Below are 17,981 nucleotides of genomic sequence, written 5' to 3' on the forward strand. Positions count from 1 at the left end.
TCCACAAAGATACCTCCACAATAGACTACTGTCAATGGGTGAGAGAAAGCCCGAACTGACCTACTCTGGTGATAGGATGGCCAAACACCCTAATTGTCATGTTAGAAATCTCATCCAATGACTGAAGGAACCGGATGCAGAGATCCATGGCCAGGCCCCGGGTGGAGGAGCTCCAGGAGTCCAATTGGCGAGAAAGAGGAGGGTTTGTATTAGCGAGAACTGCTGAGACCAAGGTTGGAAAAAGCACAGGGACAAATAGCCAAACGAATGGAAACACATGAACTATGAACCAATAGCTGAGGAGCCCTCTAGATAAGTGAGACAGTTGATTAACTTGAACTGTTTGGGAGGACACCCAGGCACTGGGACTGGGACCTGTCCTCAGTGCATGAGTTGGCTGTTTGGAACCTGGCGCTTAGCTCAGCCTGGAAGGAGGGGATTGGACCTGCTTGAACTGAATCTACCAGGTTGAACTCAATCCCCAGGGGAGTACTTGCCCTGGATGAGATTGGAATGGGAGGGGGGCCAGGGTAATCCGGGGCTGATATGTAAAATTAAATTAAATTATCCAATAAAATTTAAAAAACCCACTATTTTATATAATAGCATGAAATATGTTTCAACGAAAATTTTAAACTTAATCTTATTTCCTAGGTACTTTCTTTTATATATGACAGGGAAGTGGTGCCCACAATATTTCAAAAATCTAGGTGAGAAAATTAACCTTTCCTAGCAAAAAATCCCTTCATAGGTTATCCAACCCTAAGTGGTCAGGCCATAAAAGTTATTATCAAATACAAATTACACATGATGTAAACTTATTGTAATACAGAAAATGTTTATCCAGTATAATAATGTAAAACTATGAAAGAAAATTTCTCTGTGATTAATGTGCCTTCTGATCCATGCAGGTTCTATACTGAAATTCTCATTTCCATTGTTGCTATGCTGCTTCAAGTTGAGAGATAAACTTAGCTAGGAGTTTCTATTCCTTGTCAGCATAACACACATACACACACACACACACACACACACACACACACACACACACACATACACACATCACTTGAACATCATAACCATTTATTTTTGTTCCCCAAATTCTTATGATAATATCATAATATAAAACACAGTATAAGTTTTAAAAATCCCACAATCTTTAAAAATTACAACAACTCAAAAGTACAAGGTCTCTAAAAAACAAATAAAACAAAAGTTTATTAATTGGGTCTGGTAAAACAAACAAAAAATTAGATATTTTCTTATTCCACAAGAGAAGAGCTGGAGCACAAAAATTTTAAGATGATAACAATACCAAAATCCAGCTATAATAATCCAAATCCTACAGCCCAATGTCCAGCATCTGGTACTCATGTGATCTTCTGGAATCCAGATGGATGGGGCATTCCTCCCTCTCCAGCTCTGCCCTGTGAAACACATGCAGTGCAGCTCTTCTCAGGGTTAGTCTGGCCCCACTCCACATCTGTGCTTCCCCTCAGTTGATGGACCATGGTCTCACCATCTGCAGTATGCTGTGGGACTCTTTTCACCTCCTCTTCCACAGGGTTCCCTAAGTCCTGATGGGAGGAGTTTGAGTGGAGATGTCCTGTTTAGAGTTGAGTTTCCAGGATCTCTTCCTCTCTGCATATGCTCTAGCTGAGAGTCTCTGTATTTGTTCCCATCTGCCGCAGGAGGGCGCTGCTCTGATGAGGGCTGAGAAAGGCATTATCTATGAGTACAGCAGAATATTGTTAGGAGTCATTTTATTGCTATGTTCCTTAAGCAGAACAGTAGTATTTGATTTTCCCTGTGGACCCTGGCCTATCCAGTCTCAGGTCTTCTTGACACGCAGAGTGCTTGGTATGATTTCCATCTCACATGGAGTGGGATAATTTATAGAGCAGAAAGTGCAGGAACATCCAGAGGTACTTTTTAATAGGTAAAAGTATGGGAGCATGCCATATTAGCGAGAAATACGTCATACGGTGACAAAAAATAAAAAAATATTTTATAGAGTTATGTAAGCAGTGGGTGAGATTGGTAGACTGGGTATTGCAACAGATGCAGTGTCCCTAAACTTTGTAATTGGTGAAAGAAGAGGCTACAGGCCGCAATGAAAAGGATGGGCCAACAGAGCATGCCCTAAGGATATGTCAAACGTTCTAGTTAGCTTTCTGAAGCTCTAATAAATATCCAGAAGCCAATCTGGGAAAGTAAAGGGTTTATTCACCTCTCAGGTTACAGTCCATCATCAAGGGAAGCCAAGGCATGATCCCAAAACAGGGGCTTGAAACCACAGAAGAATGCGGCTCACTGCTCTGCTCAGCTACCTTTCCTCTATGGCCCAGGTTCACATACCAGAGATGCTGCTACCCACATAGGACTGAGCCCTGCTCCATCAATTAGCAATCAAGAAAATGCCCAAGAAGCATACCTGCAAGCTAGTCTGAAGAAGTCAAATCTTGAACTACGTGTCAAGTAGACAGCCAAGATTAGCCATCATAGCAAGCCATAAAGGGGAAAACATTAACTTCAGCCTACTGCAAAGAAAATTGATCCTCTATGAATAGAATTCTATGCCCAAAGTGAAATTTTAATGTGTGAAGAATAATTACAAAGAATTTATGTTGGAAAATGTAACTCTCTTTAAAATGAGTGACAATCACACAAGCCACAAAGGAAAAGTTGATAAATTTGGCTATTGAAGTCCCTTCTGGAGGCTGCAGCGTAGACATAGGGAGTAGCTGATGGTTGACAGCACTTTTGGCCATCCGTGCAGTGTTTTGGTGGAGGAGCTCCCATCAGAATTCCTGCCCCTTATAAGCTTATGTTCCAAAGAAATGGAAGGGCCCATTCTGCTTGATGATTTCTGGAAGGCTGTATCCCATTTTCGGAGCCATAGATTTTGAAAACTTCTAAACCAGCACCAGGCACAAAGACAATATTCTTGGTGTCACATACTGCATGCTCATCATGCTAGTGCCAGGGGTGAGCTCTGTAACATGATTTAACTCTGGGGTATGATTTGTTTCCTGTTGCTGCTGTCTCCAAATCCTGCCTCTTTGACTACCAGAGATACTTCAATTCTTAATAAATCGTTTTTGCTTAGAAAACAGTAGGAGGCTGCTAGCTGTTATTTATAATGAAGACCCCACAGATGTCTTCCCAGGGTTCTCCTTTCTTCAGTAGGAGTTTTTTCCTTTCTCAGAATGCATGGAGTAAGCAAGATGTGGCCTGGAGGAGTTCAAGTCCAAATCCACAGGCTCCTTCTGACAGCCCACTCTTTCTGACAGGTCCAGTGTGTTTGCTTTCTTCCTATTTCTTTAAAGAGTACCCATTTTCTGCCTCTTGGACCCTTTTCTAACACACTTCCTACCAGACATAACATAATTATTTGATTTCATATCTTCAATTGTAGAGCTAGACCAGATTCTTTTGTAACTGGTTTTCTAGTTGATCCCTCCTACCCAAGAAACCACAGACTGGCATTTCATCCTATTTTAGCCATCCATGGTCATAAAAAGGCCACTGAACATCATGATGACATGAGATCTACAAGTGATGCAGATGTGATGTTTGATCATCATCAGTCCTTCCTTTCACTCTCTAAGTCATTTGCTCATGAGTATCAGTGAACAGGAGAATACAACTGTGATGGCTGTTCTTGGTTGTCAGTGTGACTACATCTAAGGTCAACTAACACCCAGAAAATAGAGGGCACAGCTGTGGGCCATTTCTGCTTCATTTGAAGTAGGAATATCTATTTCTAGTCTAGATCTTTGAGGTAGGAAGTCACACCTTTAATTCAGAACTTTAATTGCGATATAATCTGGACCATGCTTTCTGCTGAATGCATATAGAAGGACCTGGATGAAGGAAGCTTTTCCTCTTTCTCTGATTCCTCCACCTTCTTAGCACATCCATTCCTTCACTGGCATTAGAGCATACATTTTGAGAGTACAGCATAGACTGCAGACAGCTGAGACATCCAGACTTGTAGACTGAGCAACTACTGGATTCTTGGACTTTCCACTCATAGCCAGCCATTGTTGGATTAGCCAGAGTACAGCCTGTAAGTCATTATAACAAATCCCTTTTCAAAATAGAGAGATTCATTTTATAACTTCTGTTGTGCTACAGAGCCCTGACTAACACACCATGTAGAGAGGACATTCTAGAACAATTTGTGTCTCATAAGCGTCTCAGTTCACCTACAAATTCCCAATGGCCACCTTCCCTTAACCTTACCCTTCTCTAAGCACTTGTTTACTTCAGGAGACTCAACTCTCCTCCTCTACATAATCCTGACCAATTCTTGGCATGCTTTATATCTCATATTATTGGGTATGGATATTAGAATGGTATTAGAGTCCATTTACAGGTTTCCTAGTGGCTTTACCCAGCAGGTCTGCATAGAGAGGATGATTGGACCACGGGCCTGAGTGCAGGTGTCTGAGATGGTCTGCACTTGGCTGTGCTGCAGGGAGGTCTTTTGCTCCACCCCTTGGCATTCCTTTAATACCCTAGGGCAGAGACAGCCAGGCCCCCTGGAGGTTATTCTGTATTTACTTTCTGTTTCTTCGATGTCTATACTTCTAAGTAATATTTGCTACTGCTCCTACTCAAGAGTATTCTGGGGAAATGCGGGGGTAATGAGTAGCCTCCCCATAGGATGGGAAGGGCCAACTATTGTCAGTGTTTATAAATGAGCTTTCAACTTCTCATGGGTGAAGTAGTGAAAAGATTCTAATGAAGCAGAGAGAAATCTCTAGCTTTGGAAGGAGGAGGAGCTTCCCTGCCTTCTTCCCTTCCCTTCCCTTCTTTCACTTTCCTCCTTTCCCTTCTTCCCTCTTTTCCCTTCCTCCCTCCTTCTTTCCCTTCCTCCCTCCTTCTTCCCCTTCCGCCCCCCTTCCCCTTACTCCCCCTTCCCCCTTCCCGTTCCTCTCCCCTCCCACTTCGTCCCCCTCCCCCTTCGTCCCCCTCTCCCTTCCTCCCCCCTTCCCCTTCCTCCCCCTTCCCCTTCTTCCCCCATTCCCCTTCTTCCCCCATTCCCCTTCTTCCCCCTTCCCCTTCCCCTTCCTACCCCCTTCCCTTTCCCCTTCCTCCCCCTTCCTCTTCCTCCCCCTTCCCCTTCCTCCCCCCTTCCTCTTTCTCCACCCTCCCCATTCCTCTCTCCTTCTCCTTCCTCCCCCCTCCCCCTTTTTCCCCCCTCCCCCTTCCTCCCCCCTTCCCCTTCTTCCCCCTTCCCCTTCTTCCCCTCTTCCCCTTCCCCTTCCTCCCCCTTCCCCTTCCTCCCCCTTTTCCTTCCTCCCCCTTCCCATTCCTCCCCGCTTCCCCTTTCTCCCCCTTCCGCTTCCTCCCCCTTCCCCTTTCTCCCCTTCCCCTTTTTCACCCCTTCCCCTTCCTCACCCCTTCCCCTTTATCCCCCATCCCCCTTCCCCGTCCCCTCTTCCCCTTCCCTTCCCTTCCCTTCCCTTCCCTTTTCCCTTCCCTTTTTCCCTTCCATTTTTCCCTTCCCTTTTCCCTTCCCTTTTTTCCCTTCCCTTTTTTCCCTTCCCTTTTTTCCCTTCCTTTTTTTCCCGTCCCTTTTTTTCCCTTCCCTCCCTTTTTCCCTTCCCTCCCTTTTTCTTTTCCTTCCCTTTTTCCCTTCCCTTTTTCCCTTCCCTTTTTCCCTTCCCTCCATTTTTCCCTTCCCTCCCTTTTTCCCTTCTCTCCCTTTTTCCCTTCCCTTTTTCCCTTCCCTTTTTTCCCTTCCCTTTTTTTCCCTTCCCTTTTTCCCTTCACTTTTTCCCTTCCCTCCCTTTTTCCCTTCCCTCCCTTTTTCCATTCCCTCCCTTTTTCCCTTTCCTCCCTTTCTCCCTTCCCTCCCTTTTTCCCTTCCATCCCTTTTCCCCTTCCCTCCCTTTTTCCCTTCCCTTTCCCTTCCCTTTCCCTTTCCATTCCCTTCCCTTTTTCCCTTCCCTTTTTCCCTTCCTTCCCTTTTTCCCTTCCCTCCCTTTTCCCCTTCCCTCCCTTTTTCCCTTCTCTCCCTTTTTCCCTTCCCTTTTCCCCTTCCCTTTTCCCCTTCCCTTTTCCCTTCCCTTTCCATTCCCTTCCCTTTTTCCCTTCCCTTTTTCCCTTCCCTCCTTTTTTCCCTTCCCTTCCTTTTTCCCTTCCCCCTTTTTCCCTTCCCTCCCTTTTCCCCTTCCCTCCCTTTTCCCCTTCCCTTTTCCCCTTCCCTTTTCCCCTTCCCTTTCCCCTTCCCTTTTCCCCTTCCCTTTTCCCCTTCCCTTTCCCTTATCTTTCCTTTCCCTTTCCCTTCCCTTTCCCTTCCCTTCCATTCCCTTCCCTTCCCTTCCCTTCCCTGTGTCACAGCACAGACTCCTGGAAAGAAACCTCAGCTTCTGGTCATTTGAGGAAGAATCAGCAAGGAAGCAAACGCTGTGCCCCATGACATCAGCAGTCTTTTCTCTGGAATTCTACTGTATCCTGGAGAGCTCTTGGAATACCGTGATGTCACTAGTGTTGTAGCAACACCACGTGAGCTTAGGACATTAGTTCAGTGCTGTAAGTTTCACCTACAGAGATGTGGTCAAGACTGAGGCGTCTAGTTGAGAGAGACAATACACAGCATGGAGAGACCAGAGCAAGGAAGAAGGAAGCAGGCCCTAGGTCTCACTGGAAAACATGGAGAAATCTCTGGTGCTGGGAAAGACACGGTGAGTCCAGTAGGGCTGGGCAGCTTTCTGGATGTGATGGTCTTGAGCTTTCCAGAGCTAGGGCTCAAGAGCTGGGAACTTGTGGGAAGGAAAAGGCCTATCCTGTTCTGGGTTCCTACAGAGCAGACCCAGATCAAGGATCCATGATGGTTAGTTTGACAGATTTAGGAATTGACAAGGCTTTAGCTGCTTTGCTGGGTACCATCTGCTTTCACTCTGAGTGGGGAAGGAGGCACAGAGGAGTTAATGAGATTTCTGTACCATAACTGTGTCTCCCCCAACCCCTGCTACACACATACTGGAGTCCTGTAGTTATGTGCCAGTAATAATAGGGAAAGGAGAGTACCCTGGCAAAGCCTGAGGTTCTCATACTTGAAATCACAGCCACTAGCAGGGCAGGAGCCACCAAGTGCTGCTGTCTTTCAAGGGTCCCTGAGGTTTCTGAGTTACCAATTGTTGATGGCACACAGGTCTGCAGTTCAGCCTGAGAGCTGTTAGATTTAGTGTACCTGGACGGATACTGTCTCCATCCTGCCAGCTCTGGGTGTCTTGGACTATCATTAAGGACTGCTTTGTGAATCTGGTGACCTTGTTCTGCCCCTTCATGGCTTCCCCATTATCATGACAGTCTGAAGCATATAGTAAGTGAGGTAGGCATCCATACACTACCTGAGTGTGACAGTAGCAATTTTCTCCTGGTTTTTCAAAGCACTTGGCTGAGGGCTCTGAAGCTACAGTGCATTCTCTGTAGCCGTGAATAAGCCCTAGGAGGATGCACCCTGGGTCACATTGTCTAGGGAGACAGAGGAAACCTTCTGACTTCTGAGACATCCTCCTCCCTATAGAGAGATGGGAGAACTGACATCCACAGAGGGGGAGACTCAAGTCTTGTCTTTGAGAAGCTGCTAGAGCAAAGTCTCATCTTCCAGTTACTTCCTGAGCATCCTTCAGTGTGTCAGGTTTGACTGAGATGAGGTGGTGCATAGGGCAGGTACTGTGCTTTGACTTCTAGAATAGGGAATTACTGAGATACTTAACTTTGTCTAAATTGTTTGTCAGTGTGATATAATATCTGAATGGACATGGTTTACCCCACATCAATCATTTGTTCTGGGGTCCACCAAGTACACTTCTGAATCCAGAGTCCAGTCTTCTGAAGAATTTGCAATCCAGGCTGAACATGGTGCTAGCTCCTCATTTCAGGACTGCCAGGAAATTCACAAGTGTGAACTGTGGCTCTGGGAAGGGTCTAGAGCAAATGAACCCTAATAATATGTCTCCTGTGTTCTTTGCCTGCCCTTCACATGCTCCGATGAGTATTCTTTAAGCTGGCTGTGCCCATTTCCTTCCTAAGGGCATGTGCATTGTCACAGGTGGCTCCAGATCAAGAAATTAGTCTTTGTGTAGCTCTAGGTGAAGCAACATAGCAGTGACACACTACATACTCTCCCATGACTGTAACACATTTGCCCTTACATATCTGTGTCTGGCCTGCCTCTAGCCATTCATCTTTCCTCAAACTTGAGTGCAGGAATGGACAATTAATGGGAGTGTTTGCTCTTTTTGTCTCAGGGCTCACCTGGAGAACCCCAGTTCTTAGCATCTCCAGCCTGACATGTCACTAGTTGATCACACATTGGCTAATATTGTGTTGGCTGGAATTTATTGTACTGATGATTCAGGGAAATTTTTCTCACTAACTAAGGGACATTTCTTTGTTCTGACAGGACACCCATAAGCTCCCACCACACCCACATACAGTAACAGCCTGGTGGATCCTGCACAATGTGCTTGTTGACATCAGGGGACTGATCTTTCCTCTCCTCCATCCTGACCTTTACTTCTCGTGTTATTTAGCAAACTTTATTTCTCATGTTATTGTTTGGGGATCTCAACAAGGGGCCAGTCATTTCCTGGGATGTATTTTGAAGTGAGTCTTCATCTTCCCATACATGAAGTAGTGATTATACTCTAATGAAACAGAAAGAGATCTCTGGCTTTGTAAGGAGGAGGTGTTGAAGGTCTTCCCTTGTGTTTCTGGGAAGGCTCCTGGGAATGGCAACATGACTTTTGGTGAACTGAAGAAGAGCTAGTTAATGGATAAGTGAGGTCTGCTGGAGGTGACCCTAATCATCCCTTCTATGGTGATTCTATTCTATCCTGGAGAGTCCTTGGTAATCTCTATGATGTCACTCATGTTGTGGTAACACCAATGGCTGTGGGTTATTCATTCAGTTCTCATAGACATGTTGGCAAGACTGAGCAGGCTGCTTGGGAGAGAGAATGGAGAACATGGAGAGACCAAAGAGAGGAAGAAGGAAGCTGGCCTCAGTGTCAAACCTGGAGAAATAGATGGTTCTGTCTAAGGCACAGTGACTCCTGAGCAGAGTTAGAGAAGTGTGCTGGAGGAAGTGAACTTGAACTGAGATTTCTGGTTGTAGAGCTCAGCAGCAGGGGTTTTCTGAGTAACAATGGGCCAATCCAGCTTCTCTGGCTTTCTAAAGAGCAGACCCAGAGTCAAGAGTTTCTGATGGTTAGTTTCTGGAGAGCCATGAATTGTCCAGGCTGCAGCTGGGAATTCTTTCATTACATTCTTAGAGGCAAAGAAGGGCAGGAGGAGCAGATTGACTGCTGAGATGTCTCTCTCTGGGTAGGGTGTGGCTGCACTTCATCCCAGTGGATTTCTTCAGTTTCCATGGGAATATGATTCCTATAGGAATTGAAGAAACTCCCCTGGACACACAGCAGATATACAGATGCTTTGGTGCTGGACTCATGTGATCAGGACTTGGTGCTGCTAAGCTCTAGGGACAACAGGACTTACTTGCATCACATCAGATATGACCTGACACTGTCCTCCAATTCTACTTGGCTGGGCTTACTTAGGCCTTCCAAGATGAGAGGGCTGCAATAAGGAGGGAGGCACATGATTATCCACAGTGCTTGAGAACAGAGACAGAGCTCATGGGCTCCAGTTTGAGGATAGCTGCCCTGCTGTTTGGAAGCTTCACTGGGTTCCTTGCATTTTCTCTTCCTTAGGCTTCATCTTGGGACTCAGCATGGACTCTCCTGGTCCTATGCCATTCTAGAATACAAGTTCATTTGTCTTTGTCTACCTGCAGGGACTACTCGGGAAGCACCATCCCAACTCTCCACCTTCACTGAGCAGGAGCAGGAGCAGGTGCAGGAAATGAAAAAACTAGAGAAACTCACCATTCGTCTACATGATATGGAATGTGAGAGAAATGAGCTGCGTGGAATCCTGGCCAATTACACAAACAAGGATTTGAACAACAGGTAGTTTTATTCCCAGTTCTCTGCTGGCCATCATGACACCACAGTATCAAGCCCAGGATTCCTGAGGAACAGGAGGGTGAAACACCATGGTGTCCTGTTGCCTAAACTAATTTTCATGAGTTTTTTTGAAACGCAGAACTTGGAGCCTGGGTAGGAGTGAGATGGGGACGCAGGCTTGTCTGCTTCCTCCAAATGAAAAGCAGAGCCTGTGGCTTGAATCACAATCTGAGGATAGGGACAGTAGTGTGTGAGCTCTCATCATGCATTTCAAGAGGTCTTGACAGGTGTGGCTTGTGGGTGATGCTAGGTGTGGTGAGTTTGTGTTGAGTCTCTGTGCTTGACCAGCAGATGACCGTGTGCTGAAAGCTCCTGGCAGCAGCTGGAGGGGCCTGGTCCATTCATCCACCTCAGGGTGTGGCTGGAAGGCCTGGAGCTCATCACTGCTCCCCTCTGGTCTTCTTATACTTTGTGACAATGCCACATGCCAATATTTCTTGGGCATCCTGATTTCATGTGGGGTGTGTGTGTGTGTGTGTGTGTGTGTGTGTGTGTGTGTGTGTGTGTGTTCCTGAGAGTCTGAGGGCATGGTCTGAAGATTTAACATAGCTTCCAGATGATGACACTGCTGAGGCCAGGGAATCCCACTTTGAGCTCTGTGCTCACCTTGGTAGAACATTCGAATCACATGTGAAGTTTACAAAACCATCCTGAAGTTGGGGCTCCCTCCTGGAAATACTGATTGTGTGCTCTGGTCCTCTATGTAGCAATAGACACCCAGGAATGAGAATCCTTGTTCTTAAGACAGGAGAATGTCTCCATAGGTTTCTGGTGAGTCCACATATGTGACACAGACTCCTGGGAACGTCTTAGAGCGCTTATCTATAGTTCCAAGCCCACTGTGGGTGCTCATGCATCATTGGATTCCTCCCCTTAGACCTCCTGGCTGTTCTGTCCTGGGGACAGGATAGGATGTTTAATAAGCACCAGGAGGTCCCACTGTTTAAGTGCCAAGCTTTGGCATTCACTGGACTGGGGTAGTCCATGGCACAGCTTCTTTCATGTGTTCTTTTTGGCCTGTGTTCATGGGATTTTCCCTCCTGGGTCCATGCCCTACCACAGGCTAAATTTTGAACTCGAGATGCTTGAAATGGAACACAAGCAGGTGATGTCAGCTCTCCAGAAATTGCCCATGGAGATTAGTGATGCCTTGAACAAGTGCAAGGGGCTGATTGAGGAGACTGAATACTTTAGGTAAGTGCCTACTAGCTTGGGAGGGACTGTTTCTGCCTTTCTTGGTCCTTGACTCAAAGTGAAGGCTCTGGTTCTAGCCTGTGTGCCTCTTAGCCAGCATCCTTTTTTGTGACCCTTGGATTTCTGCCTCTTGGACTCCGTTTTGCTAAGTGTGGAAAAACATTGAGGCCCTCCCATCATTGTTCAGCCCTGGGAGCCCTTAGATAGGAATATCCTTTGCATCATGAAGGGGATGTCCTGAAGCCCAGGGCCTCCAGGGCTCTAGTTGGAGCTTCACAGATCTGGTTTGCCTGGGCTCTGTAGAGAGAATTTATTCTGGTTGGGACTTCTGCCCTCCTTCAGAGAGTGTTTGCCCTCTACCTGCTGATGCTTTCCCAAGACCATGAACAGTTAAGCACAGGTGTGGGCTGCACCCTGTTCTCAGAGGCACAGGATCCCTTTTGGTACCAGGGTTTTCAGAAGTACTTTGAATCTATCGGGAATTTGGTTATTCTCTGGATTTGGCCTGCCTCTGAGTAAGGCTGACTTGGCTACTGAGAGCTCCATTCTTGGGCTGTCCGGGGCCTCCGACTTTTCAGGGTTAGTGGCATTAGAAGTAGAGATGGCAAATGCAGCCTCTCTGAAGCTCAGCATTTCTTTCTTTGGTGGTTCAGTTACCTGCATGGCCGGTTCCTACGAGAGTGCAATCACCTAAAGAAGAGTGTTCGTGTGTTGAGGATCCAGAACATACAGCTGTGGAAAGAGCAGATTGAACTGCAAAAGACCTGTGAGGAGGTGAAGAAGCTCTTGAAGGAGGCCCATGAGAAGATCTGTGACCCCTGTGCTGAGCAGCAGCAGGTAGGCTGAGGCACTAGGGGCAGGCTGCCCAACTGTCCAACCATAGACATAGAGACTCCCATGTAACCGTCCACCCACCCATCCAGAATCCCAACTCCATACCATCCAATTGTTCATTTCTGTGATCATTCACAAGTCTCTCTGTAGAGTTAGCCTCTTTCAAGATACTGGATGATTGGCAAACAAACCCTCCTGCTCTACTAGAACCTACAGTACATTCAGAGAGATGGGTCAGTCAGCTCTAACACACCTACATGTTATTATGTTACCAGTCTGCTATGCAGAGAGCTACTTGGAGAATATCACAGAGCTCTCATTGATTAGGTCAGTGGCCTGTGGCTCATTTGCTTTGCAGATGTCATGTGAGATCACAGGTAGGAAACAGCTTGTAAGAATTAGAGCCCAGGGCCAGTGCAAAGTGAGTAGTTCTCATTTTGGGGTCAATTTTGGGGTGGCATGTGGTCTTCTCCTTTCTTCCTACATCCCAATGTGCTCTCTTCCCTTAGCTTAACTCTTGGTTCATACTGTCAGAGGCCTGAGTATCAGCTTGTCAGCCTGTTTTTTGTGGGTGTTGCTGGACAGTTCTCCCCTCCTGGAGTTTCCAGTCTGGAGCTGACTGAATGACCATAGATGTGGGAGGACTTTGACAGCCTGAGGGTTGGAGTGACTGATTTGAGGCTTCAAGAGAACATTTTCTCCAATCACTTCAACATAGTTTGACTAAGCTGTGTGCTCTCTCTAGGAATTTTTAGTTCCCAAGTGACAGATAGCTGTGTTGTAAGTCTCTGCTGAAACATGTGATGTGCATAGTCTAAATTCAGTTGTTCACTCAATACTATGTACCCTTCCTCGTTTTCTGCTCACTTTTGATTTCTGTGGTCGGTGTGTGATCTATGCAGGCATGTGTAAATGTGTGCATATGTGTGTGTTCAGAGGCTACATAATGAAATCCTATGTTGTCATCTGTTGCTCACTCCCTTGTTCCCTTGAGCCCAGGTCATTCAATGAACCTAAAAATTTCTGTTTGGGCCATTCTGGCTGGCCAGCACTCTGTCTCCCTTCTTCCCTAGGGGGACCTTTTGTCTTGTCTCATGTAATTGTAGTAAGTTTAAATTGCTTTCTGTTGTGTTTATATACTTTTATTGCTTTGGTATACATGTGTTTTTTAATAAATAAAAAAATCAAACAATACAGGTATTTTAAATATAAAATTAGACTTCTTCCTTGTCACTACACAAACCTAACACAACAGGAAATGTCTGGATTCTCTCATTGACTTCACACCACGGCATCCCACAGTGCATCTCTTTGCTGACATTGTGTTGCTGACTATATCATGTGCATGGCTGTGTCTTAGAACAGATTCCCTCTCATTGCTGTGTGGAGTGCTGTGTTCCTGAAAAGTACTGCAGGTGATGTCACTGGCCTCTTTCTGACTGATATTGGGCTGAATTCATATCATATGCACTGTCGTCTGTTGACAACCTCCTGGGTGTTGACCATGGGTCACTCTCTTTCACTTGAGCTATCCAGGTCTTCTTGGAGGAGCTAGGGTAAGTTTAGTGAAGAGATTATGATGGATTAACTTGCAACCTGTTGGATCAATGAGTCTTGGGATGTATAAAGTTTATGGAAGGAAAAGAGTGCAGGCCAGGGTAGCAGAGGCTGGCTGAATCTAAGAGCCTTGTACACAGCAGGGAAGACCCATGACCTCCCCCAGAGCAGCAAAGCTGCTACAAGGCAGCAGTCCTCTCTTGGCCATATGTTCAGGAAAGTGTGTGTGTGTGTGTGTGTGTGTGTGTGTGTATCTGTGTTTGCATTTCTGTCCAACTGAGAGGGTGAACCTCTGTGTGTGTGTGAATTCTGGCTGTTCTTTCTACAGTAGTGTTCCTTTATGTTTGTGTTTATGACCTTGTGTGGGTTAATGGGTGTTTCTGTGCCCATGTTTCCTGTATGTGTAGGGGTAAGTGCTTGTGTGTGTTGGGAGTATGGGTGCTTATGAGTGCAAGTATGTGCTTCTGTGTGTGAATGTGTAAACTTGTGTGTGTGTGTGTGTGTGTGTGTGTGTGTGTATTTCTCCAAACTTATTCATGAAGCATCTTTAATGATGATGGAGACCCAACATTATTGAGAATGTACTGTGCCCACACACTTGGCATCTATCAAATTCTGTGTTCTTTTGCCCATCTTTCTACATGTCCACCTAGCTCTCTAGAATGAAAGGATAGAAAATCTGCTGTAATTCAGTGGTTTTCAGTATATGTAGAGTCAAAAACTTTTATCTGCAAGGAAATCCTTGGAGCAAACCAAAGGAACTTGGTACAGGAAATTGAGGCCATTGTGTCTTTGAGGCAGGATTGGCTGGCTGGGAGTTTGTGTCCCTTCTCTGCCCAGAGTGAATGGTGACTGCATACTCAATGGTCTGTGGCTTACTTTGTCTTCTCTGTGCCCTGTCTTGTCCTCATCCACATTGCCTGCTACCACTTTCTTTCCACTTTTGCCTAACCTTGGCTCAGTTTACCTTGGCTGTGGAGCTTGGACTGGATGTTATTGGTTGAGAGAGTCTGACTTGCAGTGTGCATCTTTCTGCATCCAAGTCCAGCAGAAGTCCCCTAGCCATGCTGAGGTGTGAGAAGGGGGCTGTCTCAGCACACCCAACTTAGCGTCATGATGGTCTGAAGCAGTCACCATGTGCTGTGCCTGCAGCACTCAGTAACTGCTTTTCTTCAGAGTTCTTCATTCTGAGTTAAAATCCGCCTCATGAGGGCTGGGAGAAATGAGAACCCTCAGACATTGCTGGTCATATAAAATGATATAGCGCAGTGAGAAGCCACAAACAATTCTTCAGAAGGTTGAACTGCAATCCCCAGGTGACACAGTGATCCAGAACATGAAGTAGATGTCTCTAGAGAAGCTACAGGGCAGCAGAGTTTTAGCAGTGTTCCTCAGAGTAGCCTCTAGTAGAAACTATCTAGATGTCCATTATTGGAAGAGTGTAGTACAGTGTGGTTGAGCGCTTCCATGGAATATCATTTGACTCTGATTTAGTCAGCCTTTTGTTACTCATACAAACTTCTAAAATGATCACCTTACAGGGAGGAACTGTTCCTTTTGCATCCTGGTTGTGGAGATTTTCTAGTTTCCTGAGCTCATTGCTTTGGGTCTGAAGTGAGGCAGTCTGTGGTAAAGGGAGCTTCTCTTGGAGCAATTTGCTCACCTTGAGGGCAACTGGGAAGCACTGAACAAGACCAGTGGTCTGGTCCACCACCATGCAGTGGTTCTGTGCTGGGGTTAATTCCTATACTGTACAGCTTGGGGAACTTCCTAAGCAGGGTTGGCTAATGGGCCAGGACCCCGGAGGTCTACCTGCCTGTGCATTAGGTTACAGGACAGGCAATTCAGTGTCTGAACTGCCTATCTCTCATACTCACTGTGTTTGTTTCTCATCCAACAAAAGTTAATCTTCTTCTCAATAGTATTTCTGGTGATTGCTCTTTATATTAGTATTAGCTGGGAAACTAAACATGTTAGTGCATTACAGTGTGCTTGTATGTGTGCTTACATGTACTTGTGTGCTTTCATGACTTTATATGTGTCCATGTGAGTGAGCAAAAGTCCACTGAGAACACAATCTTCTAATGCACAGGAGCAGGAAAACCTGGAGGAAAGACTGAAGGACCTGCTGAAGCAGAAGGAGCTGGTCACCCAGCAAAGGGTCTTGGCAGAAAAGCTGCAACATCACTTCAGTGTCTCTGAGATGAGGTGGGAGTCCAGGCCGGGAGGAGTGGTTAGAACGATGTAGGTCACCTGTCCCTGGATCTCTGTCCTTTTGGGATTCTCCCCATCTGGATGGCTCTCAGCCACAGCCACGGAAAGACCACCTCAGGGTATTGTGCTAGCCCAGTTCACAAGAACTTCTCCAGGAAACACTATGTTTGATCTTTAATGTTTCTGGGGAATGTGTACCCCTTATTCCCTCCTGAGCTCTCTGGTATCTTCTCAGTGTCCCCTGTGTCGCCACATAAATCTCGCTATGGTAGTCCTCAGTCTAGCAAGAGGCGGGATACTTCTGGAGGACAGGGTGTGTTCCTGTCACTTTATTTTCCTTTTAGAACATCACCTTTACAGAAAAGTTCCTATTTTGGACAGATCTGCATGCAGCACACTCTTGCTGATTACAGGCTCTCTGCACTGTGCATCTGTCTCCTGTGAAAAGATTTTACTGGACATAAGATTATTTAGGGGTTGAGGTATTGAACTCAGGCAGGTTTCTGTGCTGTCGGATTTATCAGAACCTTCACTGCTTTTATTTTGTAGGCTCTCTAGAGGGTCTACATTCAGTTTCCCAGGTTGCTCATTCACCTGGTATCTAATCAGGGCCATGTACATCTGCCCTGAACTGTTTATCAGACACTGGTATTTTTTCTCACAACAATGTATCTAGAGAACTGGAAAAACATGCTGAATTTCTTGCCCAGAACAGTGTAGTTCTCAGTTCATTTTCTAGTAGGTTTTAGCTGAGAATAAAACCCAGACCCAGGTATAAGCTGACATTTCTCTGCTAGGAAATGCAGGGAATGCCCTCAGCTGAAAGATCATGCTGGACGGTCCAGCTGACTAGAGCTGGTAGAGGCTCAACAGCTGAGATAACAGGTCCCCACCAGGCCTGTCCCTAACTGCCTTCCTCCTCTAGGTCAGAAAATCTGCACCACAAGCTGGAACATGTCACAGCCCAGGATGAGAGCCTCCTGCAGACAGAGCTGCTGGAGCAGGAGCAGGAAGTATCACAGGCAAGTGAGCCACCACTGCATTCCAACCCCTGCAACCATGGCATTCATGGGGACTGGGGGCTCTTGACATTGGCTTCCAGTGTGAATAGACCCTGATTTTGTCTAGCCTGTGGCCCAGGCAGGCTGCTTCTGGGACTGATTGCCTTTCCTTCTCTCACAGCAGCTATGAGAGAACTGAGGAGGCCAAAGAAGGCACAGACAACTTGAACCCATGGTGTTCTCCACCCTTGGACCGAAGCCTCCTCAGAAGAAGACATCCTATGAGATTCCAAGGAAGAATGGCTATATTTGCTTTGAAAATGCTTTTTACAATTGTGACTGCCTTCCTACCATGTTTCCAAGGCCAGCCCCAGGCTGTTGGTCTGTGCTTCAAAGTCTGTTGCATGATTAACCTAATCTTATTATTTTAATTAAGCAAGCTGCATAGCTTAACTTATTTTGTTTGATTGTTTTGTTTGGGTTTTGTTTGGTTTGGGTTTTTGGTTTTCTTTGTTATGGTTTGAGGTTTTGAATTCATTTGTTCTTTCTTTTGTTCTTGTTGTTTGGTATTTTGATAAGGCTGTTTACTGTTTATATTGTGCTCCTTTTAAGGCACTATTGAGTAAAATGACTGTAATTTTTTTTGTAAATAAAAATGTGATTTCCCATTCTGAACTCTTAAGACTGATTTCTCTGGTCAGTATTGCTCTGGGCTCAAAGTTTATCTAGCTGTGTCCCAGCCAAACTGCTTTAGGTATGATAGCCTTTCCTACACTGACAGCAGCTCTTGAGGGACAACAGAGGAAGCCATAGAAGCCGCAGTCAGCTTGATTGTGCAACATTCTCCACCCTAGGGTCAAGGCCCCCTCAGATGAAGACACCCCTTTCAGCTGTGATCTCACCAGTGAGACAGACACCAGCTGACCTCCAGGTGGTCCAGCCCCATCACATCCATGGTCTGTTGACTCAGTACTCCTGAAGAAAAGAAAGCATCATGAATGAGCTTGAGACACAGAAAACCTGAGACAAGAGTTACTGAGAACCCTGACATTCAACAGAATGTGTTCCTTGTAAAGGATACAATAATGTGAAGGGTAGAGATGTTGGTGAGCAAGACTTTTTCTGTCAG

General features: G+C 45.9%; 1 protein-coding gene across 1 annotated transcript; it reads left to right on the plus strand.

The window, feature by feature from the left end:
* The first annotated feature begins 6,494 nt into the window (after positions 1 to 6,494).
* On the plus strand, positions 6,495 to 17,478 carry LOC131919054 (uncharacterized). Its single transcript, XM_059273112.1, has 7 exons — positions 6,495 to 6,698; positions 9,821 to 9,995; positions 11,115 to 11,246; positions 11,900 to 12,083; positions 15,730 to 15,845; positions 16,777 to 16,877; positions 17,465 to 17,478. The coding sequence occupies exons 1-7, from the start codon at positions 6,566 to 6,568 to the stop codon at positions 17,476 to 17,478; spliced, it is 855 nt and encodes a 284-aa protein (XP_059129095.1). The 5' UTR covers positions 6,495 to 6,565.
* Positions 17,479 to 17,981: the final 503 nt, after the last annotated feature.

Source organism: Peromyscus eremicus, chromosome 9, assembly GCF_949786415.1.
Source record: "Peromyscus eremicus chromosome 9, PerEre_H2_v1, whole genome shotgun sequence".
Taxonomy (NCBI): domain Eukaryota; kingdom Metazoa; phylum Chordata; class Mammalia; order Rodentia; family Cricetidae; genus Peromyscus; species Peromyscus eremicus.